This window comes from Labrus mixtus, chromosome 3 (genome assembly GCF_963584025.1).
Source record: "Labrus mixtus chromosome 3, fLabMix1.1, whole genome shotgun sequence".
NCBI lineage: Eukaryota > Metazoa > Chordata > Actinopteri > Labriformes > Labridae > Labrus > Labrus mixtus.
The window spans coordinates 25,697,664-25,720,814 of NC_083614.1; the positions used below are offsets into that span (position 1 = coordinate 25,697,664).

At 44.0% G+C, this 23,151-nt stretch overlaps 1 protein-coding gene across 3 annotated transcripts; it reads right to left on the reverse strand.

Annotated features, from left to right (window-relative positions):
* Nucleotides 1-814: 814 nt before the first annotated feature.
* On the reverse strand, nt 815-22,934 carry LOC132968577 (desmoplakin-A). 3 transcript variants are annotated; one of them, XM_061034246.1, is made up of 25 exons: nt 22,525-22,934; nt 22,386-22,401; nt 19,718-19,811; nt 18,729-18,847; nt 18,272-18,422; nt 16,903-17,028; nt 16,301-16,360; nt 15,786-15,953; nt 15,374-15,478; nt 15,158-15,253; nt 14,509-14,634; nt 14,232-14,384; nt 13,961-14,115; nt 13,718-13,844; nt 13,315-13,501; nt 11,558-11,946; nt 11,263-11,441; nt 10,979-11,117; nt 10,379-10,572; nt 10,060-10,222; nt 9,872-9,955; nt 9,670-9,777; nt 9,422-9,520; nt 6,624-8,450; nt 815-5,532 (listed from the first exon to the last, which is right to left on the reverse strand). In XM_061034246.1, exons 1-25 carry the CDS (start codon nt 22,796-22,798, stop codon nt 1,360-1,362), a joined length of 9,312 nt encoding a protein of 3,103 aa, XP_060890229.1. In that variant the 5' UTR covers nt 22,799-22,934; the 3' UTR covers nt 815-1,359. The 3 variants fall into 3 exon arrangements, with proteins under 3 accessions (XP_060890229.1, XP_060890231.1, XP_060890230.1); XM_061034248.1 differs by having other exon boundaries at nt 7,953-8,450; nt 22,525-22,933; XM_061034247.1 differs by lacking the exon at nt 22,525-22,934 and adding an exon at nt 22,453-22,485.
* Between the last annotated feature and the right edge of the window lie 217 nt (nt 22,935-23,151).

A 23,151-nucleotide genomic window follows, 5' to 3' on the forward strand; every position in this document is an offset into this window, starting at 1 on the left:
TGAGATGGGGTAGGGATATGTAATTTTGACTTTTTCCTACTCCTTTTCAGACACTGTAACTTTTATTTATTATCTTATCGTAAGTCAGTCATTCATCGATGGACTTTATCAGAGTTTTAAGGTCAACTTCACATTTCGGACTCAAACAACAACAAAGTGTCATCATTTGGTTGGGTTTAGTTTTTGTACGATCAGAGTTTAGATTAACTTGTTTTAGTTTTTCTCATTCTTTCCCTGGTGCTGCTTGTTTTCCCTGGTGTGTTTCCTAGTTTAGTCTTTAGTGTCTCCAGTTTTATTTAGTAATTTCTTATCCTCGTGTTTCTCTCTGTTCTAGTGTGTATTGTTACATTCTTGAGTTCTCTGTGTGTCTTCAGTATTTCCTGATTTTATGTTGTAGTTTTTACCCCTTGTGTATTATATCTTTAGTGTTCCTGTGTGTTTCCCTCCAGTTCAGATTGCCCTCTATGTCTTCACCTGTGTTTGATTACCCAGTCTATTTAGTCTCAGTTTTCCTTCCCTCTTGTTGTCGATCTACAGCATGTGGGATATCAATGTGAGTTGTCTTCTTCACTGTTTTCCTCGTGGCTCCTGGTTTCCCCTTTTGGACCTTTTCAATACAACAAGTTTTTGTTTGCCTTCTTGTTTAATGAACATTTTGTTAGTTCTGCATTTGGGTCCAGTTCCTTTTTACTTGAACGACATGAGACAAAGAGGAATAAAAAGAGGAATAGCCTATCTAAAAAACATGGTATTTCTCATGATGCTACCCAAAGGTGTTTCCATTCTTTGTAATAACAACAGTCATGAATCAACATGAGCAAAATACCCTTTTAATTTGATATATTCAGAAACTGTTACAAAACCAATAGCACTTATCAGCAGGAAACCAATGATTATGAATGATATGGTAAAAACAAAAAAAAAAACGAGTACGTCAGTATTTTTAACCCCATTCCCCTTCCCTCACAAAAAGCCATTTTACATGTCTAATACGACCATTTACCAGTGCAAAGCTTAAAAAGAAATAACATTTCAAAGATATGCAATATATGAGTAATGTAAGAAAATGGTAGTCATTTCCAAGGATAGAGGCATCAACAATTTCATCAGCATAAACTTTTTTAACCAGTTACCTCAAGATTGATAGCATTCATACTTTAGTCCAATTCTACAAGAAATACCTTGGCAGTGTTGATTTGATTGTGCTGATTTTTGCAAGTACAACATTTTTAAAAGCATAGCAACATCAAAGCTTAAATTTAGAACTATCCAGAAGTTTGAAAAAGATTATCAAGGCATCTTATTTACTATACAACACACCTTTTTCAATGTTGTGATCAAGACATATTGGAATACTCTTTATCTGGAGGAGGTGGAGGAAGAGTTGAAGGAGCTGAAGGTGTAGCGACTAGTTGTTGCGCCCGGGGAGCCTAAGTCAACACTGCCTCTGCGGGAGCCCCTTTGAGAGCCACTCCTTGAGCCAGTGGTGGATCCGGGAGCAGAGGAGACATTGTAAGGACTGCTGATCCCACTGGAAGATACTGATGATGCAGGAAGCATTCGAACTCCGGTGCGTTCCTCCGACATGCAGTTAGCCAGAGCGTCCGTGTATGAGATCTTAAGTTTGCTCTTTGGGCATGTCAGGTTCTTTGTTTGCTTTTTGACATCTTGGAGCTTCTGAGCCGTCCTCTCGTCCAGCCAGCCCATTTGCAAAGCATCTTGTATGGTTCTTCTACAGCCCGTTTCTGGGTCATGAAAGCCCCCAGTTATATACTGGAACTCCAGGAACCTGTGCCCTGCCTCATATGGCAGCCATTTCTCCTTAATGGCCTCCGCAGCAGACATCTTCTTCCTGGTTTTTACATCCTCAAAGCCAATGTAAGCTTTCTGGGCAGGCTTAAGCTTGGAGGCCATGTTCTCATCTATAATGCCAAGACGTGAAGCCTCTTGGATGCCAAGCCTGTTGCCATTTTTGGGATTAATGATTCCTCCAGTGCATGCCTGGGCCTCCAGCAATCTCTGGGCGGTGATAGTATCCACCAGACCGCGATTTAAAGCCTCAAAGATGGATATTTTCTCGAAATTCTCTGTGTCAAAGACTGCACCTACAGGTTCCTGTTCACCTACAGTTACAACAGGGGAGGACAGAGTAACTGATACACTGGATATATTTCTGGCAGAGTCAGGCATGTCCCGAGAAGTACTGCTTGATTTGGAGCTTCGTTCTGTGAGAGTGGTAGTTCTTGTTGTGGTCATTTTGGCAAGGGATGGTGATGAGGGTCTGGGTGGAGCTGATGATGATGAGGAGGATGTCAAAGTTGATGAAGCTGACCCTCCTGAGTTTCTCAAAGTTGATGACGATGTTACTGACGCTGTGCTTGGCGTCGTTGATGTTCTAGAAGAAGAAGATGACGATGAAAATGTCACTGAAGATGAACCCTGGGGGGCTAAAGTTCTTGAAGAAGAAGATGACAAAGATGTCAAGGAATTACCTGAGGCTGCTGATGGTCTTGATAGGCCTCTGGTCTTCTTTGTTATGATATCTGCAAACTGAGTAAGGGTGATGATGCGTGATTTGTACTGATCTAGATCTGACTGACTAATCACTCTCTTTTCGAGCAGCTCAGTAATATCATACTCTCTTCCTGTCTTACTGTCAACTAACTTAAATTGTGTGGAACCATCCTGAGCAGTAATAGTGATCTCTTCCCACTCACACTCCTGCTCAGACAGATCGATGAATGTGTCGTAATCGATCAATCCTTTGTCATATGCTTCACGCACTGTCATCTCTCTATTTGTCTCCGGGTCGACGATTATTACTCTCCTCTTTCTCGTCGTCGACTCCAGCTTTGACTTGTCTATGATGGGCAAAAGGATGAGGCCAGTCTTCCTGTCTGTGATACAGGCCTTCTTAAGCTCCTTATAGGTTAGGTTTTCCTCTGTGTTAGGGTCAAAGAAACCCTTAGTTTCAGCATTCGGACTGCTCAGGACCCTGTTCATTCTCTCATCAAAGTAACCCTTCTCGTAGGCTACGTCCACATCAATACGATGGCTGTGTTCAGGGTCAATGATGCCACCACTGGCAATCTGTGCCTCTAGCAGTCGGATACCATGACCTTTCTCCACTAGACCTCTCTCTATGGCCTGAAAGAGGGAGATAACCTTGTCTGTGCCAGGCACTTGGTAGCCAGTCACAGCCCTCTCTGCTGATAGAAGGGAGTCTTTATACTCTGGACCAAACAGTCTTTTGCTGTAGGCATCACTTACACTCAGGAAATGGTTGTTGACAGGATCAACTATAAAGCCTGAAGCAGCCTGGGCCTCAAGTAGTTCTAGAGTGGTCCCAGGTTTCAACAGTCCATCTTTCATGGCCTGATAAATGGGCAGCACCTTCTCATTGGCCTCATCGTAAATTCCTGCTATGCAGGTAGAACCTCTCAGGTAGGATCCCAGACGGTCTTCAATGTCCCTGCTTGTCAATCTGCCCTCCCTCAGTTTGTCCATATCAGAACGTTTCAGCAGATTTGCATCCACTAGATCCATGACGGACACCTGGTCCCGAAGCCCCTGGACTGTTACAGGCTTTTTAGGTTCAGGAAGAAGCAGAAGCCCTGTGCGTGGATCTACTTTGCATGTTTTCTTCAGAGATATATAGGTAGTTCCTTGTTGGGTGTCTGGGTCAAGGTAGCATTCAGGCTTCCTGTTTAGAGCACGACAGAGGTCCTCATCCAAAATGTTTCGCTTTATAGCCATGTCTCTGGGGAGGAACACGCTAAGGGTTGGGTCTAGAATGCCACCTGCAGACTCCTGGGCCTGCAGCAGACGTAGCCCTGTCTTCTCATCAATCAGTCCCTTCGTCATGGCTTCAAACACTGAAAGAGGCTTCACTGTGCTGGGGTCCTTGAAACCCACAGCAGCAGCCTCTGCTGCTAGGAGTCTACCTCGATCCTTATTGTCCACCAATCCGATGGCACATGCTTCCTCTACTTTCAGCTTTTCATTGGTTGTTGGGTCAATGATGTGACCAGTGGCTGCCTGGGCATCTAGAAGCAGATCTGCACAGTCAGCAGTCATGAGCTTCTGTTTCTTGGCCTCTGTTAGAGACATTTTCCCTGAAGGTCCAGCAGCCACACCAGCGATCGATCCAGTCCCCTTTAGGTAGACCTTCTTATCCAAAGACACCTCTGAGACAGATTTCTTCCCCTTTTCCAGATCTTTTAACGTTTGCTTGTCTAGCACATCACAATCAACCAGCTGCTTGGCTGTGACAGGTTTGCGAACACCATCAAAGACAAGTTTAGAGGGATCTAACTTCTCAGGGACAGGAAGAAGCAGGAGGCCAGTGTTTAGCTCTACCTTACATCTCCTCTTCAGTGACATGTATGTTACACCCTCTTCACTCTCTGGGTCCAGGTAGAGCTCAGGTCTTTGATTCAGAGCACGGTATATGCTATCATCAATTAGTTTACGCTCAACGGCTGTCTCTTTGGGAAGGAACACACTGAGTTTTGGATCTAGGATGCCTCCCACAGCCTCCTGGGCTTGTAGGAGGCGCAGTGTTGTGTTCTTGTTAATAAGTCCTTTCTTCATGGCCTCATATGCTGAAAGGGGTTTGCTTGTTGCAGAACCACTGTATCCTACAGCTGCTGCTTCTGCTGCTAGCAACCTTGCTTTGTCCTTTTCAGCAACCACACCTTGGTCACATGCCTCCTCAACTGTAAACTTCTGATTGGTCCTGGGATCAATTATGTGGCCTGTGGCGGCCTGAGCATCCAGTAGCAGGTCGATGCTATCTGGTGGCAGAAGATTCTCTTTCTTGGCTTCAGCGAATGTCATTTTGAATAGGAGACCATTCGCAGATCCTGAACCTTTCTGGCCTTCAACTATCACCCCAGCTATTGGGCCTGTACCCTTCAGGTTAATCTTTTTGTCAGCAGACACTTCAGGAACAGTCTTATGCCCCTTAGCAAGCTGGCTAAATGTTGGTTTGTCCAAAACACCACAGTCAAGCAACTGGTCTGCTGTGACTTTTTTGCGGACTCCATCGAAAATCACATTGGAGGCATCCAAGGCTGGAGGCTCTCTAGATTTCCTCAGCTCAGCTTCCATGTTTTGTCTGAGAGCAGCCATGTCTTTCAGTTCTTTCTGGATGGCTGACAGCTTACTTTTATACATCTCTTCAAGCTCCCTGAGTTCTCTCATCAGCCTCTCTATCTCGCTGTTCAGCGAATTCTTTTCCCTCTCCAGACGGTTCTTGTCCGTTTCATACTGCTTGATCACCTCCTGCTTGCTTTCAAACTGGACCTTCCAGTTACCTACATCTCTCTTTAACCTATCATTCTCCTCCTGTAGACGCTGCTTATTGCGAAGCTCAGACTCGAGGGACAGTTTAAGGCGATTGAGCTCGTCCTCTAGCCTTTGGAGGCTGTCTCTGTCATTGTCTGACAGTTTCAGTCTACGTAACAGATCATCTCTCTCAGTCACAATGTCATTGTACTTAGATTGGATTGACTGCATCGTGGCTGTGATCTGCAGAAAAACAGAAGAAAGAGAGTAGAGAGGGCATAGACAAAAAGTTAGTAAACACAAAACAAGTTTGGTGATATACAGTGATGTTGCAAATTAAATGTTTTTATGTCCTTGCAGTAGCCCCTGTTTTTATCCTGCAATCTGTATTTCTAATCCTGACAAAATAAGCTTTGATGAAAGTAGCATTAAGTAGCAAGTCCCTGTGTATTCCTCTGACATATCTATGCATTGCACAAATTATGTTAACCTTCAGAAACCATATAATTGAGGCGATGTCTTGAAGGACTGGGAAGTCAAAATTATAGGTAATGGTATTAGAGTAGAGACGACACATTTGATCTATTTCTTTGTGAGCTTAATTTGTATCCTCTGGACGAGGAAAACATCCAGAGGATAGACAGATAATACAATTTTGAGAAAGCTTATTAATTGTAATTTTCCACTCAACATTCCCAGCCCTGCAGACAAGCCTTGTAGATGGTACATTGTTTATACTAACTGCAACAAGAAAATATCAGACCAACTATTCTAACTAATTCTAATTTGAACTTCTACAGATTCTAATGTCTTCATCTACATGTTGCAACTTTGCAAAACAGCACAAATAGAAAATACTAACAGATGGGTGCCAATCTTGACAGACAGCTCGTAAATTACTTAAAATATCTGAATGATAAAGTTTTTTATCTGTTGATCTTTTCAGAGTATACGTGCTGTATTTAGTTTGCAAAATGTGTCTAACAGAACAACTAAAACATGACTAACAGATCGGCAGTAATCACATCTTTAACATATTTGATCATTCATGGTGAAAGAAACACAGCCATAAAAGCATGCAGATGGCTCAGCTTTAACAGCACAGGCAGTGAATACAAAAGCTTTTGCATGCAGGCCTATTTAAACACATACAGACGTATGTGTTCAAATCAGAGTTAACAAGAAGGGGGCATCTACATGGGGTTCTAGAGGAGGTTCAGCATGCAAGTATATGTTTGCCTACAGACAGTGATTGCTACTTGATTGATCCACATTAGGGCTCTGATTTGGAAAGACGAGACCACTCCATGTCTAAGTGTCAAACTTCCATGTACCTCGGTGGCCTGCTTTTGTATTTTCTCAGCCTCCAGCATGAGTTTCTCCCTCTCCGAGGAGAGCTCTGAGACCAGGTTTCGGTAATCTACATTGCTGCGCTCACTGGCCTGAAGCTGCAGCTGCAGGGCTGTAATCTGGGAGGATAGCTCATCACTGTGTCCCTGTTTGGTTCTCAGGAGTTCCACTTTTTCTTGCCGGATTGTCCTTAGCTCTTCCTCCAGCCTCAGCCTCTCTTTGGTCTGGCTCTCTGTCATGTCCTTCAGCCTCTGAACCTCAGAGGTGCTTTCATTCAGCGCCATATTCCTCTCCTCTATAGTTTTGTACAGACTCTCATTCTTAAGGTTTGCCTCTTTGACTCTGGTCTGCTCTTGGAGGAGTTGTTGCTGCAGGGCCTTCAGCTCAGCACTAAGCTGTTTCGTTTGCTCTGCAGAGGTTTTGTTTCGTCTCAGGCTTTCCTCCAGCTCCCCCTGCAACCTAAGACGCTCTTCTTCAACTCTCTTCCCTGACATGCTGGCATTCTCTTGGCTCTGGCGTAGCGTATTAATGGTGCGGTTGTACTCTGTCATTGTTGTGGTGGTCTTGTCCAGTTCTGTTTCTATCTGCTTTCTTCTAGCTATCTCCACTTGGTTAGCCACCCTCAGGTTCTCCACTTGACTCTCAAGCCCATCTCTCATAGCCTGAAGGTCCTTCATGCGCCCCTGTAACCTGCTCATGTTCTGTTCTACTCTGCTTCTTTCCTTGCTCTCCCTCTCCAGTTCCAGACGCAACTTCTCGAGCTCATCCTTGCGCTCCCGAAGCTGGGCAGCAGTCATTGAAGAACTACTCAGCTTCGACTGCATCTGGGACAAGGTCTGTTCAAGGACATCCTGCCCTTCCTCTATAGTCTTCCTCCTCCGGGTCTCCTCCTCCAGACTGTGTGTGATGTAGACCAGCTCCTCACTTTTATCCTGCAGTCGCTTCAAGACATCAGCCAGCTCTTCCTCATACTGGCTGCTTTGTTCATCTCTCTGCCTCATGAGCCCGTCCACCTTACTCTCCAGTTCTCTCCTCCTGCGCCCTTCCTCTGTGATGACAGCATGCTGACTTTGACTTTCTTCTTCTGCCCGCTTGCTTTTTTCCTCAGCCTGGTTCAGAGACAACCTGAGCCTCCTGAGCTCCTCCTCCAGATCCTTCCTCTCTGCCACAGTCCTGTCATACTGCAGCCGGAGCTCAGACGTATCCTCATCCTTCTGGGCTGCCAGCCTCTGCACGTCTGTGCGGCTAACTTGGATCTGGGATTCGAAGTTGAGTTTTAAATTATTGATCTCCGTACTGCATTGGCTCCTTACCTTTGAAATCTCCTTTTGTAGCTCCTTCACCCTCGATGCCTCATCCGCCAGCTGCCACCGCAGCTGTTCGATCTCCTGCTCTTTATTCGTAACACTCTTCTCTAACTCCACCTTGGACCAGCTAACCGTCTCCAGCTCTTTCTGTCTCCTACTCAGCACTAATTCATACTCCTCTTGCTGATGAGTGTAGCGCTCCTCTGCCAGCTTCTTCTTCCTCTTTTCTTCCTCAAGCAAATACTTCAGACGTGCAACCTGATCGTTGAGGTCTGCCAGCTGGCTATGGGAGCTGTCCAGGCTATCCCGGGTAGCGCTGACCTCCCGCGCTGTGCTTACTGTCACCTTTTCCATCGAGAACAGCTGGTCTTTAGACATGCTCAGCTCCAGCTGAGCGCGAGCAAGTTCATCTTCCAGAGATTTGTTCTTGGAGTTTCGATCACGCATGTCTTCTCTCAGCAGGCGGAGTTCTTCTTCTAAAAGGTCAATCCTGGTGTTACGCATCTGTAAGCAAGACAAAGCAAAGATGAATTCAATGGAACATTCTCCAAGAGCATTCCTTCAGTTTTAAAGGGTTCAAGTTATTCATGGAATCACCCAACATCCAGCATTAAGGGTTCCAAGTTCACCATTACCCTGCTCGTCAGAATCACTTCTCCCTCGCTGAACAACCAAAATCAAGAAGGGGCAGGACTTCTGATTTCATATCTGTCAACAGTAACGGGGGAGGAGAAACTAAACCGACTCTTTTTTGGGAGGGCTGAATTTCTTGGTCTAGATCTGCAGCTAACACCAGGACATGTTTCCTTATCATTGTGTTTTTTCTGTTTTCTTCGTCACATTCCCTGAATATCTTTCTGCTCAAGGTTTTTGTAACATATATTTTTGTGTGCTATTTCCATGTTGTCCATTAATGTAATTTCTAGTTATGGCTGCTACAACAACACCATTTCCCCCATGGCGATTAATTAAGTAGTCCATCCCTCCACCCATCCATCCACCCATCCATCCACCCATCCACCCATCCATCCATCCACCCACCCATCCACCCACCCATCCATCCATCCATCCATCCACCCATCCATCCATCCATCCACCCATCCATCCACCCATCCATCCATCCATCCATCCATCCACCCATCCATCCATCCATCCATCCACCCATCCATCCATCCACCCATCCATCCACCCATCCATCCATCCATCCATCCATCCACCCATCCATCCATCCATCCATCCACCCATCCATCCATCCACCCATCCATCCACCCATCCATCCATCCATCCATCCACCCATCCATCCATCCATCCATCCATCCACCCATCCATCCACCCACCCATCCACCCATCCATCCATCCATCCATCCTTCCATTCATCCACAACATATATACAGTTACAAACACCATGAGCAAAACTTCAAACATACAAAGCAAGACATAAATATTCAAAAGACCAAAAAATACAACTCGAGTACCTTGAGCTCCTCCATGTTTTTGAGCAGCTCTCCCAGATATTTGTGGTAGTCAGCAGACTGAGTGAACAGCTCCATGTAACGAGTCTGCAGCTGTGTAGCCTGAGAGACAGAAAAACAAATTCACATCACTTCAATGAACTTCCTCGCAGTTTTCATTGACCAATACACTCCCTAAATTAGGGAGTAAAAGGGTCAAATATTTTCAGATTAATGCCAAAAGTCACTGTCGGGTTAATGTTTTTCATTACCTCTTGATTAAGATCCATCGATGGCGACTTCAGCATGGTCCTCTTGATCGGGATGTTTAGCAAAGTCTCCAAACCAGACGTGTAAGAGTTGAGGTCTGATTCATAGTCCTGTAAAACAAACAAAGAGTCACGAAACAAAGTCATGGAATCCATGAGAAGAACATCTCTGTCTGTAGATATAAAATAAAGTGGAGCTCCTTACCTTGACAGAAGTCACACAGGCTTCATTGTCCCTAAGCACGCTGTCTACTGTCCCCCTCTTGGATTTGATGTCTGAGTTCAGAGCCTTGAGAAGACAATAATAAAAGAGGTCAGGTGTCTGAACACACATGGGACACAGAGCCCAAACATAGAAGTTTAAAGACAGTAGTTAAGGATTGGTGGAGAGACCTTCTGGGTGTCAATGTGCTCTTTCAGCACTGGGATGCTATTGATCTTGGTGGCCTGCAGGGTGTCTTGTTTTCTCTTTGTAGTATCAATCCAGTCACTGAGGGAGGAGCTGGTTTGTTTGTAGCGCTGCAGCTGAGGCTCATACGACTGCAGATCTTGGACCCTGAGCAAGAAGGGAGACACCGGAAATGTCACTTTGTGGAAGCTCCTTTTTTACACTAAGCTCTAAGAAGATCAGGTTTGTTGTAATAAAAAAAATGCATTCAAAAAGCACTTTAGAACACTTGATTATTAACAGATCAGAGAGGCAGAAACATACCTGGTGTCAATCTGGCCCGTGATTCGTCTCCAGCGGTCTGACAGCTGGCTCACCTGCTCGTTGTATTTGGACAGCATAATGTCACACCTGTGGAAAGGCGCCCCCACCTGGCCGTTCCAGTGACTGGCCTGGGCCAGGTCTGCCTCCATGGAGGCCAGAATGCCTTTCTTCTGATCCAGGTCTGATCTCATTTTCTATGAAAAAACAACACAGAGAAAGGTTCAGACTAAAGTGTCATCAAGATCTTACAGATAAAATTTGCAGCACGAGCTGACGGTGAGTTGTCTAAGTATGCAAATATCGGGCTGGTGACGCTTCCAAGTCTGCCCACTTTCATTGGCTGCTTCGGGTATGACCTCAGAGGCGGTGCAACCAGGAGTCATAAATTTAGGATTCCAGATCGGGCAGGCCCTAACTCGATGGGGAGCAGTAAAATAATTGTAGTAACACCACACACTTTTTTGGATTCTTGGGGAGCAAATTGGACCCAAAATCGGCCTAAATCGTTGGGTAGCATAAACCCCAACATCCTGCTGAGAAACTGCAGTGACTTTTGCAATAAATGTATGGTACTTAAATGTTATATGTTTTAAAAAATACCATCAGGGCCGACATGTACTCCTCCACTTCACTGGGAGTCAGAGAGGTGGTCTCTTTCTCTGTCAGTCTCGCCTCGTAAACTTTCACAATGTCTTCAGCTCGAGCCACACTATCCAGCATGTTCCTTAGAGCCTGCAGCCTGAAAGAGAGAGAGGAAGAGATGGTTTAGAAGCAGAGAAAGCCATTGCTGAAAAAGAAAATGTCTGTCTTGATGAGTTTCTTTGAGCCCTTCTAAATAAATAGAGCTAAAAAAGAAGACTTTAAGTATTTCTTTGAGTTCTTACCGCTGTAGGTAAGCCGTTGAGCTGCTATCCAAACTGGCCAGTCTTTGGTCGATGATTCCGATCTCACTGCGGAGGAACTGAGCTTTATCTGCATCATTCATGCCCTCCAGCTCCTTCGTGATACGCTCCCTCAGACGCAAGAACTCGTCACGCATCGAGTCGACGTCACGCTGCACCATCTGCAGGACGACACACACACTTAGAGTTTTTGCAATAACAATAAAGAATTCATAATAATAATAAGAAGAGAGAACTTTAATGGCTACACGCTTCCATGTGGGCTTTTGGTGTCTACCTCTAACTGAGAGATCCTGATGCCGCAGTCGTGCACCCCGTCGTCTCCAAGACAGATGTGAACGTGCTGACTCAGCGTGTCCTCAGCGCCATCTAGCCTCAGTCTGAGCGCGTGCAGCTCAGACAAGCTTCGAGAAGAGGAGACTATCACCTTCTTCTTCTCCGCCTTTACCTCTTTCCTGACTTCGCTCTTGATCATTTGCTCTTTTTTTGCCGCATCTCTCTCTGCTTTCTTCCTCGCCTGCCTTTCCAGCTCGGCTCTCCGCCTTTCTTCCTCCAGCCTCCAGGCCTCCGCTTCGGCTGCAGCTTGTTGCTGCTGCTGGAGTAAAAGCAGCTCCTGTTGGCGCTGCAGCTCGGCTGCTTGATTAACTTCTGTCTCTTCCTGTATAACTGTGAGTAGACACAAGATGAGATTTGTTATAATTGGTCATAGTGATGACTATTAGCTAGTTATCTGATCCTAATATTTATCTTGTAGAAATAATGATAGACAAAAACACGCTCAACTCCCTTTCAACGTAAAACAACTGGGTGCTGATTCCCGAAAAATGTTTAAACAAGGAAAACGATTTGGACAGCACTCCAAAATTGTATATTTAATTGCCAAACGAACACTCGTCTCCAGCATGTAACAGGCAATTTTTTTGTTTTGCCTATCTTGGACAAGAATAAATTGATCACACCTGTGCATGTTTTACACGCTGAAGAAGAGCGCCTAATGTGTATCTCCCCTCATGTATTTTAATGTAGTGGGCAAAATATAAAGAACACCTGTCAATACAACACACTCTCATTAATAAATGTATCAGTGTTCTGACCATGTCAGTAAAAACTGAAAATGTAGAAATGTAGAAGCTTCATAAAAGTAGAATTTAAGATAGAGCTGTTGAATTGGATTGCATTAGATTAGTGGTCATAATTAGAGATGCACTGATTGGAAAAATCAATGCCGATACATAAACTTGAACTGCACTTGATACCGATGTTTGAATTAACGATTGAGCCGATTGCCGATACCGATGTTTGATTCATGACTTCTTTCGGTTTGGTTCAGACTCCCACATTTTCTCTCATGTTTGACAATAAAAACAAGTCCGTCCAACAGGTGACTTCATCTGCCCATTAGAAAACCTCTCCTCTGGGTCAGTAGTAAGGTGTACTAGATGTCAGCATTAAATTGATTCGACTCAACAGATAAACATCGGCTACTTGCATCGGTTCATGCCACATTAATTGCAGATATTGGCCGATACCGACGTTGATCCGATGCATCGGTGCATCCCTGGTCATAATGTAACTGCCTATCTGTGTAAACAGTAATTTGTTAAATACTCAAGATCTTTAAGAAGTAGAATATCTCACATGAGGAAATAGGAAGTATAGATAGTAGTATAGAGGACTTCTTCTACCGTCTCGCCTCTGAGGACGGTACAGAGGGGGGATTACTTTTTTTTATTACGCCTCCGCAACATTCAGATTGAAACTAAATGTCACAGGGGCCTGAACATCGTGGCTTGAAACAGCAGTCGGGAAAAGAGCTTTGATGGCTGATAATAATGATGATGGATGTAGATGACGCCTCTTGTCCTGACATTTTCTAGAATCTTTTAAGAGCGCCTGTTTGAAAACAGTAATCATCTCACAGTCCTTCAGCCACAGCGAGGATTGTCTTAATGGTAATACAATAACACATCCACCCGTGACACAAATTCTTATTCTGGGTCTCGATCATGACTGTATAGTTACTGTAACACTGACTGTATGTGGGCAGCTGCACCACCAGCTGTTCGTAGTGGTTCTGGGCTCCGTTGAACTGGCTCTCTATGGTCTTCTTGTCCTCATCTCCAAACATCTGGGAGTCCATGGAGCTCAATTTGAACTCCTCAAAGTGAATCTCCAAGCTCTTGATGAGCTGGCGGTACTCCTCGGGACGCATCTTGGCCAGCTGAACACACACACACACACATCATGGTTGTACGGTTGCTATAGTAATAATAGTAATAATCAATACCTGTTTCATTACCAGGGCAACAAAAATAGAAGTCCCATGCACCAAATGTTGGGCAAATTAATGTTTTTAATTACCAAAAATGGCAGGTAAACTCCTGCACGTTGCCGAATTTGCACAAATACTGCAAAGTTAAGTTAACCCTTGACTCACCATGGAGATGGTGAGCGAGTTGATGCGTTTGAGATCCAGGAGACAGTACTGCCAGGCGACCAGACTCTTCGCGTTGATGTACAGCTGATTCCAGATGGACATGATGGCGTCGTAGTACTGCTCGTTCCTGTCAACCACACATGTCAGAAGTTTGAATCTTAATGCACCACAACAACAACAACAACAACAAGGTGTCGTGTGTCTTCTTCTACAACGACGACAGTCAATGAGTTATTGTCTCACTTGTTGGCCAGGCTGATGCTGATTGGGTTGGGAGGCGGGACCAGTAGGCACACAGAGGGCACCGTCATATCCAGTCCTCCGGGGCCTGTAACGTTCCACTTACTGCGCTGACTGTTGTCCTTCAGGATCGCCTCGTCGTGCTTACAGATCACCTTCTGTGGAGCCCGATGAAAATGAATTTGATCAATAAACACATAATAATAATGCATTTTTTTTTTTTTTTTGCACTTTGCTAAGTACTCAAAGACGCTAGACAAAGAATAAAACTGACCTGGTCTTGTTTGAAGTCACACAGCGACTTGACGATGACCTGGCTGCTGCTCTTCTCTTCTGGGTTTCTGGGTTTCAGCCTCACGATGTTCTTGGACTGGTTGACCAGATGGTGAACCTGCCTCTTGTTCTGCATGATCTTCTCCTTCTCCCTCTGGTATCAAATAAATCAAACATCAGTTTTAAAAGTGATACAGGTCAGAAACAGCCATAACAAACCCCACTGCTATTCTGCACTTTGACAAAGCTGATTGATCTGCTGTAAGAAGCTGCTGTACCTCCAGTCCCCTGAGGAGGTCCAACAGGTCCTCCAGTGATGTGTTCTTGTCGCAGATGAACTTTTTACGGACCGTCTCATGCTCATTTTGCAGGGAGCTGTACGTCTCGTTAGCCTCTCTGAAGAACTGTTAAAAAAACAAAACATGCACATTTGAAAAACATAAAAGCGTTAAGTGGGTGGTTGACATTTCTGGTCTCTCTCTCCTCTGCTCCTTCATGGCCAGCTCTGACCTGAATAGTCAGCCAAACCACCGTCCCAGCATTCACCTGTAGGCTCTGACTGGGAGAGTTCAGGATACTGTATCATCCCATCACTCCTTAAATATCTGCATGTTAAATAAATCTGCGAGGAGTGATGAGGTCAGAGTCTAGAGACCAAACCTTCTGAGTGCGTTCAAGAAAGGACGCAGAATCAGATGCAATCAAACAAGTTATAAATCTCGTAATATCGGCGATAAAACATCTTGATAAAAACCAAGATGGAATTTGATAAGAAAAACCCCCAATTAGGTGCCTCAAATAGGTAGTCCACAAACCGGTGGGTGATGTGACATCCCCTTTACAAACATTCTGTTGTGATGATTTACACCCTGTATGTGAAAGTCTTTCCTAAAGTAAAGAATAATCAGAGCGGCTTTATACTGTTACCTGACTGTAAGCCGAGTTCTCCTTCAAATGAGTGTCGATGCACTTGGTGATCTGAAGAAGCCAACTCCACTGAGTCTGCAGAGTGTCTTTGTAGGCCTGAAGCAACACACAAACACAGACAAGCATCAAATATAACGCTACCACCTGCACCCTCACAAACGGCTTGTACTCAATTTTCTACTTATAGACGATTCTGATAATCGGCTGCATCCACACCTCGATCTTGTCTGCAGCCGGGTGGTTGTTCTTCAGGAGGGTGTCCACTTTGGCTTTCAGTTTGTTCAGGTCCTTCTCTTTGTCCTCCAGGGAGCTCATCAGTTTCTGTTGTACAAGAAGAGGTTCAGAAATCACACAGCTGGTGGTACACGCTGTGGCTTCTCTCTCAGTAGATGACTGACTACAGCTGCCAAAATCAAATCTTTCACAGATGATTACTCCCTTATGAGATGCAGATTAACTCCATAAAGAGGCATTAGTGTAATTTAGACTCACAGGATTGCCAGGAATGTTAATCAACTAGAATCAAGCTGCAAACATTGTAATTCAACATGGATTTCTGTAGCGTGGAGGCGTCAAAATCAACCCAAATCTGTCCTGACTCGCTCTGATCTTTCGACCCTTTACTGACCGAGTAGCTCTCCTGTTTCTTCGGGATGTACTGGTCGACGTTTTTGTCTCCCCAGTCAAACATCAGCTCCTTCTCCTCTTTTTCGTTCACCCACATGATCTCTTTGGACATCTCCTGAATGATGTGCTGCAGTTCCTGCAGCTGCTCGGACCGCCCAAACGACAGTTTCTGACACAGGAGAAGGAAGAAAGTTTGTAAATATGCCAGACAAACACCAGTGGAGGAGCAAGACTTTTTTGCCTGGGTTGGTCGAACTGGGCCACTGACTTCTGCAGGGGTGGCCAGAAGTGTGAAGTGTGCTTGCAACCATGAACATTAAAGTGTCAAATGTACGTGATCTAGCTGTGTATAAAAAAAAGAAGACCCTGCATGACCCAAGTCAAGATTTAAAGTACGCTGCCTGTTGTAACTCAGCCCAAAAACATGATTTTAACATATGTCTGACAAAGCAAATAAACAATCATAGTTCAGAATTTTGGGGTAAACTCAGACTCCGCCCCTGTATTTTTTCTTACCTGTAAACTGTCCCACTCTTGGTCCAGAGCATGAAGACTTGCTTTGTCTCCTTTCTTAACCTGTGGGAAGAGAATCGGAAAGAAAAGAAAAGAAAGTTTTCTTAAAAATATAAGCAACAAATAAAGCAATAAGTTACTGTAAAATTTTCAATATATCTATGAAAAACCTTAAAGGAAGAATGTGTGACATTTTATACATAAATACAGCAGAACTCAAGTATCTCCTGTGTAAATGTCTCTCCCAATGTAAAGCTACGAGCTAACTAAGATGCGCTAGCATTAGCCTGCTAACACAACAATACAGGCTACAGGCAATTGCAGCTCCAGCCAAGGAAAAATACTGTCTGTTCTTGATATTTTGATATCTGTGACTGAAAGAGAATTTGTGGTCACACTAATGAAAGTGAACCTCTTAACAGTGCTGACAATGTCAGAGCACATACAGGGCGGCAAGATGTGCCCCCACCAAAAGATTCACACAATAAAGCCAATTTAATGTTTAATTTAATGGCTTCTGCTCATGAAGAGAACTGGTTTGCCTTCTTTACTTCTTTACAACATCATACGATGGTGCATGTGCACAAAGTGTGTTGTGAGCGCACCAGTTCGTCTCTGGCCCGCTCCATCTCGGGGCTCCTCTGGATGGAGCTGTGAAACCTCTGGTGGCTGACCAGTTGCTGATTGATGGTCTCAGCATCGTCCCCCCAGGGAGCCGTTTCAATCAAACGCTGAAACATCAAACAGACACAGAAAAGTTCATTATTATTAGCACACAGCAAAAATGCACAATGAGCATGCTAGTGCAGCTACAGAAGTGTGAGGGAAAAAGTTGTTGTTGTTCTTAGTTGTCCCCCTCCCCCGCTCCAGGTTCTTGGCATGATTTCCCCCAGCAGAGTGAGGCAGAGAAACAAGTTGGATCAGGGAGTTTCTAGTGAATTCATGAGACTCTTCACTGAAGACATGCCAGGAATCTACCAGAAGACATTTGGCCTCGAATAAAAAACAAAACAAAAGCTTCTTTCTAGCATCTGTTTCCACTTCCGCCTAAAACGTTTACTGTGTCTTCATGTGTGTTCTTCTTCTGTGTCCTCATGAATCCATTGTTGTTAATGTCAGAGATAATTGCCGCGAGTGTGATCACTTTCATGCCGTGTCTCTGACAGCTCCCAGCACAGGAATGCTTTCATGTCTGAACTAAACGTTGTGTGCGCAGTGTTCTGGTTTAATGAGATCTGTCAGTCACTTCACTTACACCGTTTAACCCTTTCTATAAAAAGTTATCAGGGGCGGCTGTGGCTCAGTGGGACAGTCGGTTTTCAACCAGGTTTTTGGTAATAAATGAACTTAAAAACAGTTTCAAAAAGATTTCTTAATGCATCGAGCTGAAATATTCTTGTTTTTTTTTTGTTGTTACAGAAAAATACTAATATAAAGTAAATAAAAAAATATTTTAAAAGATGTTGAGAGATATGTAGAGAGGCTTCTAAATGTTTTTAAATGTATTTGAAGTATTTGAATATAGAATATTTTTTATTAAGGAAATGATAAATGTTTTTAGCAGTAAATGTGACTTTTTGTTATTTATGCAAAGAAAGGATGAAGCTAGTCTCCGTGTTGAGATAACAGACGGATGTTTGAATTGAAACATTAGTTCTTTATAACCGTGCTATGATGTTCTCACAATCATTTTCATAACTTTCTATGACCAGAGTTCAAGAGGTCAAAAAACCTCAGCAACACTTATAGTACAAAGATTTACTTTATTCACTTTATTAAACAGTCCTTCAGCCAGAGTACTCAAATGAAACTCCATAAATCTGTCATTAATAATCAATATAATCAGGTAAAAATCAGGGTTGCAGTTCTGCCTGAATCTTAACCTGCTGCAAGGGCAAACATTGCAGCGCTGCAAACTCTGTTAATGTGTGGGCGTGTGCTCTTGTTTTTTTAAGGTGTGAAGCATGCACGCACCTTTTGCTGTGCTATCCAGCCCATCGCGTCCTGGAAGCTCCTCGGAGGCTCCTCCCAGCCTCCGGAGCTCCCTCTGGTGCTCCTCCTCCTCGTCAGGGTGCCTGACATGGCCATGTGGACCCCCTTCATCTGGTCGTTACAAATCTCAAGGCTACAGATATGGGAGGATACAGAAATTTTAATTCGGCAGAAAGGGCAATAAACAGGGGCCTGACAGTTAACACTAAATCAACATGAATACTTCTATCTGGACCTGAATTTATTTTGCATCCTTTCAAACTTTAAAACCTATCCTTGTACTTTTTTGAGGGGCTTGAGACTTGGTTTTTGAATGACAAAATAAATACAGGGTCTGGGAAAAGGTGGTGGGTTACTTGATCTTATGTCTGATATTTCTACTGTCTTTCTTTTTTACTTCTTATTGTTGCATGAATAAGAGAGAGGAATTTTTCCTTACGTCCTGACCACGTTGTCGGGGGATTGTCCCATCTGTCTCAGGTCCATCGCGCAGCCCTTCAGCTGCTCGGTGGTCTCTTTAGCCATCGCCATGTAGCGCTGGGCATCTTGGTTATTACCCTGCAGGGCACGAACACAACATTCACAGAGGTTTATAAAACAAAACTAGAGTGCAGAATGAGAAATGCAGAATATGAAAAAAGTCTTAATGTGCAAGTTAAAGAGTACTTGCAAAGTGCAAATGCAGTTCTGCGCTAGCAGTGAATTTGTGCTAATATGCTGAAAATGTCAAGCGGTTGGAGACAAAAATCTTAAACTGAAATTCAAATTACTTCTAAAAAGGAATTAGTGTGGCTACTATAAGTGATATTTAACATTTCAAACATTTAATTCATCCAGAACCAATCTGTGAGGAGGAGTATCAAGTAAACAAACTCATAAATCACATGCAGAAATAATTCCTGCAGAAAAACCATCCATGTGTTCTGAACGTTTGTTGAACTTTGCAGATAAACAAGGAATTCACAAGAAGTTGCTAAACACAAAGCTGAGGAGGCGTGTGTGTGTGTGTGTGTGTGTGTGTGTGTGAGTGTGTGTGTGTGTGTGTGTGTGTGTGTGTGTGTGTGTGTGTGTTGTAACCTAAATGTTTGCAGAACTCAATCTGACAACATGAAGCCATCAGTGGATTCATTTAAAGATGAAATATGGCTAGGCTAGAAATAAGATTCAGCAGAGCAGTAAACAAAATGCTTTCTCTCTCTCCGCTTGGTTTTAATTAAATATTCTGACAGCCACAATTAAAAAAAAAACTCATCCAGTTACTCAATGTCCCCCGTAAAACATGTCTTGTCCTTCATTATGCATCTTTCTTTCAGAAAAAGTGAAGCTGCAACACAATGAGCTTTTATTTTGAATAATGAGCCCTGACGCAGACAGGTTTAAGAAATAGGAGCGTTATTAAGAAGCATATCAGAACAGGTCATGACTCACAGACTGCAGGGCGTATTCAGATCTCTTCAGGTAATCCTGGCACTGGTTCTGCAGGATCATGGCCCTCTGGTGGACGGCACCGAGGCTGGACGCACTGCAGGGGGCGGCAGAGTGAACTCATCAACATCACGTTCTATGATATAATGATAAACTTCAGCTGCATTGTTTTTAGAGGCCTATCCTGCAAAGTATGATGGACACTTTTATTTTATTTTTTTACTGCTTGCTCACCTAAAATGAAGCTAGGTTTACATGCAACAATTCTGAAGCATCACACATCTGTTTAAACAACAGATTATTTTCTGTGATAATTCATCAATTCAATGGCCAGTTTGTCACCAAAAAAAAAAGTTAATAAGGCGTCAACATCTTCTTTTATCGAGTTAAATGAAAATGTTGATTTGATAAAGTTTGGATGAATGTCAAGTTCTGTCAAACATTTTTGGACTGTCTTTCAGTGCTTATTTTGTTCTAAAAAGACGTACATATTGGGGCCTGGAAAGCCATATCCGCTAGGCCCGTGCAACATATTCAAAGGCTGTAGTCCTCATCGTGGCAGCAGGTGGCTTCAAATCTGACCTTGCCCCTTTGCTGCATGTCGTCCTCCTCGCCCTCTCCTCCCAATGTGACCTGTCTCTCTTCAGCTGTCCTACCTAATAAATATGTAACTGTTAACTTCTTGTCTGTGTTCTCTCAAAAAGGCGACTGGTAGAGTAAATAAAGACTAACGCTGACAGAGTTCATTATGTATTTAAGAAGGTGGTACAAAGATGCAATAACAAAACAAAAACTGGGAATGGTTGTGTAATTTAAATTAATTTATAAATGTTTGGACCCGTTGAAACGTTGCCTCACAAACATGGAGAGGACGTCAGAAATAACCATTAAAGTAGTCGCTATTGGGGCGCAGATGGCCTAGCGGTTAGGTCGCGCCGCGTGTACGGAGGCTGTAGTCCTCAAGTCCTGGGGCGGCCCAGGTTCAAGTCCGACCTGTGGCCTCATTCCCCACTCTTTCTCTCTCCCTGGTTTCCGACTCTATCCACTGTCCTATCAAATAAAGGTACGAAGTCCAAAACTAAAACTTGAAACTTGTAGTGGTCGTTATCATGATATGTCTTGTTAAATCCAACTGCATAATACTCCATTTGTTTATGAATTTTATAGCGGACATGACAGTTAGAAAAGTTGGTAGTTCTACTTGTTTTGTTACTACTGGAGTAATTCAAAAGTGCAATTTGCGGCTGCTTCATATTAGTCATACGGGTCTTTTATGTAGGGGGTAGAAAATTTATAATACAGTAATAAGTCACGCACAGTATTTGAAGTAAAACAGAGAAGGTCTAGCCCCTCGACATGGACTCGACATGGACTGCTCTAACAAAGGGATCATTCATAAGTGTTGTTTTGTATCTCAGACTTTAAAAAAAAAAATGTGAACCAGGGAGATTTTCTTCAACGGTCAGAGGGATTTGTATTGTTCCAGTTCATAAAGAGCCCCTTTTCACAGAAGATGCCATTTAAGTCGGCTCTGTACAGTCCGACAGAACACAGCAGAGGGACACAGCTGCTTTAGACGATAGGGAACTTACATATTTTACGGTCAACAAAAGTGAAAACAAAATCTGTGAGGGGCCCATGTCGGCTGAATGATATCAATCAATTGCAACTTTAGGGACTTTTTCTCTATATATTTGCGTAGTATCACTATTTCTGTATCTCTTTAAGTCTAATGCTTCTGTTTTAATACTAAAAGCTGAACCAGGGACAGGGGTTGCAAACTAGCCATGGACATATGAAGCAATGTTCACTGCATGTGTCCCTGTTAAATAAACAACATAAAAAGCAGGAACAATTTATGCTAAACTCTAAAATTCTAAGTTTTGAGGAAACAATAGGACCCAGAAATGAATCCTCATCGTACATGTCATATAAGCGACACAGTTTTTGTGTCAAACATCTCGCAAACTTGTCTGCCAGATGCCCTCTCTGCCCCGCTCTGGTGACATGTTTCCTCTGTGGGTGACGGTGTGGAAGGTCTAAATACAACACACATGTTTCTGGAGTGAGTGAGTGAGTGTTAAACTGTTACAGCAGAGTTCAATGTGAGCTGTAAATCAAACTCAGCATTTCTCTGCAGGGAGGAGAGCCGCTGTGCAGGCAAGGAGCTCAGTTATAATTGAAGAAAACTGTAGCAGCAGCTTTAATTCAGCGTTAACACATTTTCTTTTACAGTGTGGACTCCTTCTGTCACTGTGCATTCTCAACTATGTCCCATAACTGTGTTAACTCCTTCAGCAAACAAACCACAAGGTCACGTGTTTGCAAACTTTCACTGCATGGACTGGAGACGATATTTCTGGGAACAACGGGTGTAAATGTATTATGTGCAACATCAGAGCTTTTGAGTTTGCAGGAGTTAAAGCATTTCCCTGTAGTTATGCTCACTGAAAACATCGACAAATTGGCTCTTTGCGCAACATATGCCAGAGGCTCAAGGAAAACTTTGTGTGCTCGCGCAGGGGAGAAATGAATACTGGGATATTTAACTAGCTGCCATATTTAATATTTAATGGCATACACTGACTGCAAAGAGGCCAAGACAGGTAACAGGTGGCAGCGAGGATGTCGCAGGTTAATTATGTGTAAAGGTAATAAGTGTAGGCTATACCTCATTCCTCCACCGCTCATCATCATACCGCTACTGCTCATCTGTCCTCCTCCACCGCCTCCATAGTTCATCGTTCCTCCTCCACCGCTCATCATCAGACCGCTACTGCTCACCATTCCTCCTCCACCGCCTCCATAGTTCATCGTTCCTCCTCCACCGCTCATCATCAGACCGCTACCGCTCATCATTCCTCCTCCACCGCTCGCCATGCCGCCTCCCATACCTCCGCCCGAGGAGGACTTTGTGAAGGTGTAGGTGTTGTTGTATCCTTCCAAGTACGGCTCGTATCCATTACCGCCTCCGTGCACGACATCGCTCCGCGCGTACTGTTGGGTCATCCCGCCGGTTAGGTCGCCTCTGGAACCGGTCCTTCGACCCATATTCAAGCGATTCTGAGATCCGTACAGACTCATGCTGACGAGGAAACGGCAGCCGCAGCGGCACCGTGGGAACCTACCGGGGCGAAACTCAGAAGAGGTGCAGTAGTTTGCAACTGTCTCCACCTGTCAGCCCTGGAACCTCCAACCCTCTGCTGCAGACTGCAACGGAACTTCAGGGGAGGATCGGTTTTGGAGGCCTGTGACCACACCCCGCTGTCACTCTCTCAACCTGCTCAGCCAAAAAGTTTTTTTTTCTTCTGACACTCCCCTCCAAACTCAGCTGGAGGCAGTGTGTGTGTGTGTGTGTGTGTGTGTGTGTGTGTGTGTGTGCGTGCGTGTGTGTGTGTGTGTGTGTGTGTGTGTGTGTGTGTGTGTTTGCGTACTTA

Bases quoted from the DNA above. Each gene is read 5' to 3' on its own strand.
- LOC132968577 (XM_061034246.1), bottom strand. From the start codon at position 22,798: ATGAGTCTGTACGGATCTCAGAATCGCTTGAATATGGGTCGAAGGACC. The intron at 11,947-13,314 runs GTCAGTGTTACA...GTCTACTCACAG, and splicing joins GGTGCAGCTGCCCACATACA to TTATACAGGAAGAGACAGAA. The intron at 10,573-10,978 runs GTATTTTTTAAA...GTTTTTTCATAG, and splicing joins AGTACATGTCGGCCCTGATG to AAAATGAGATCAGACCTGGA.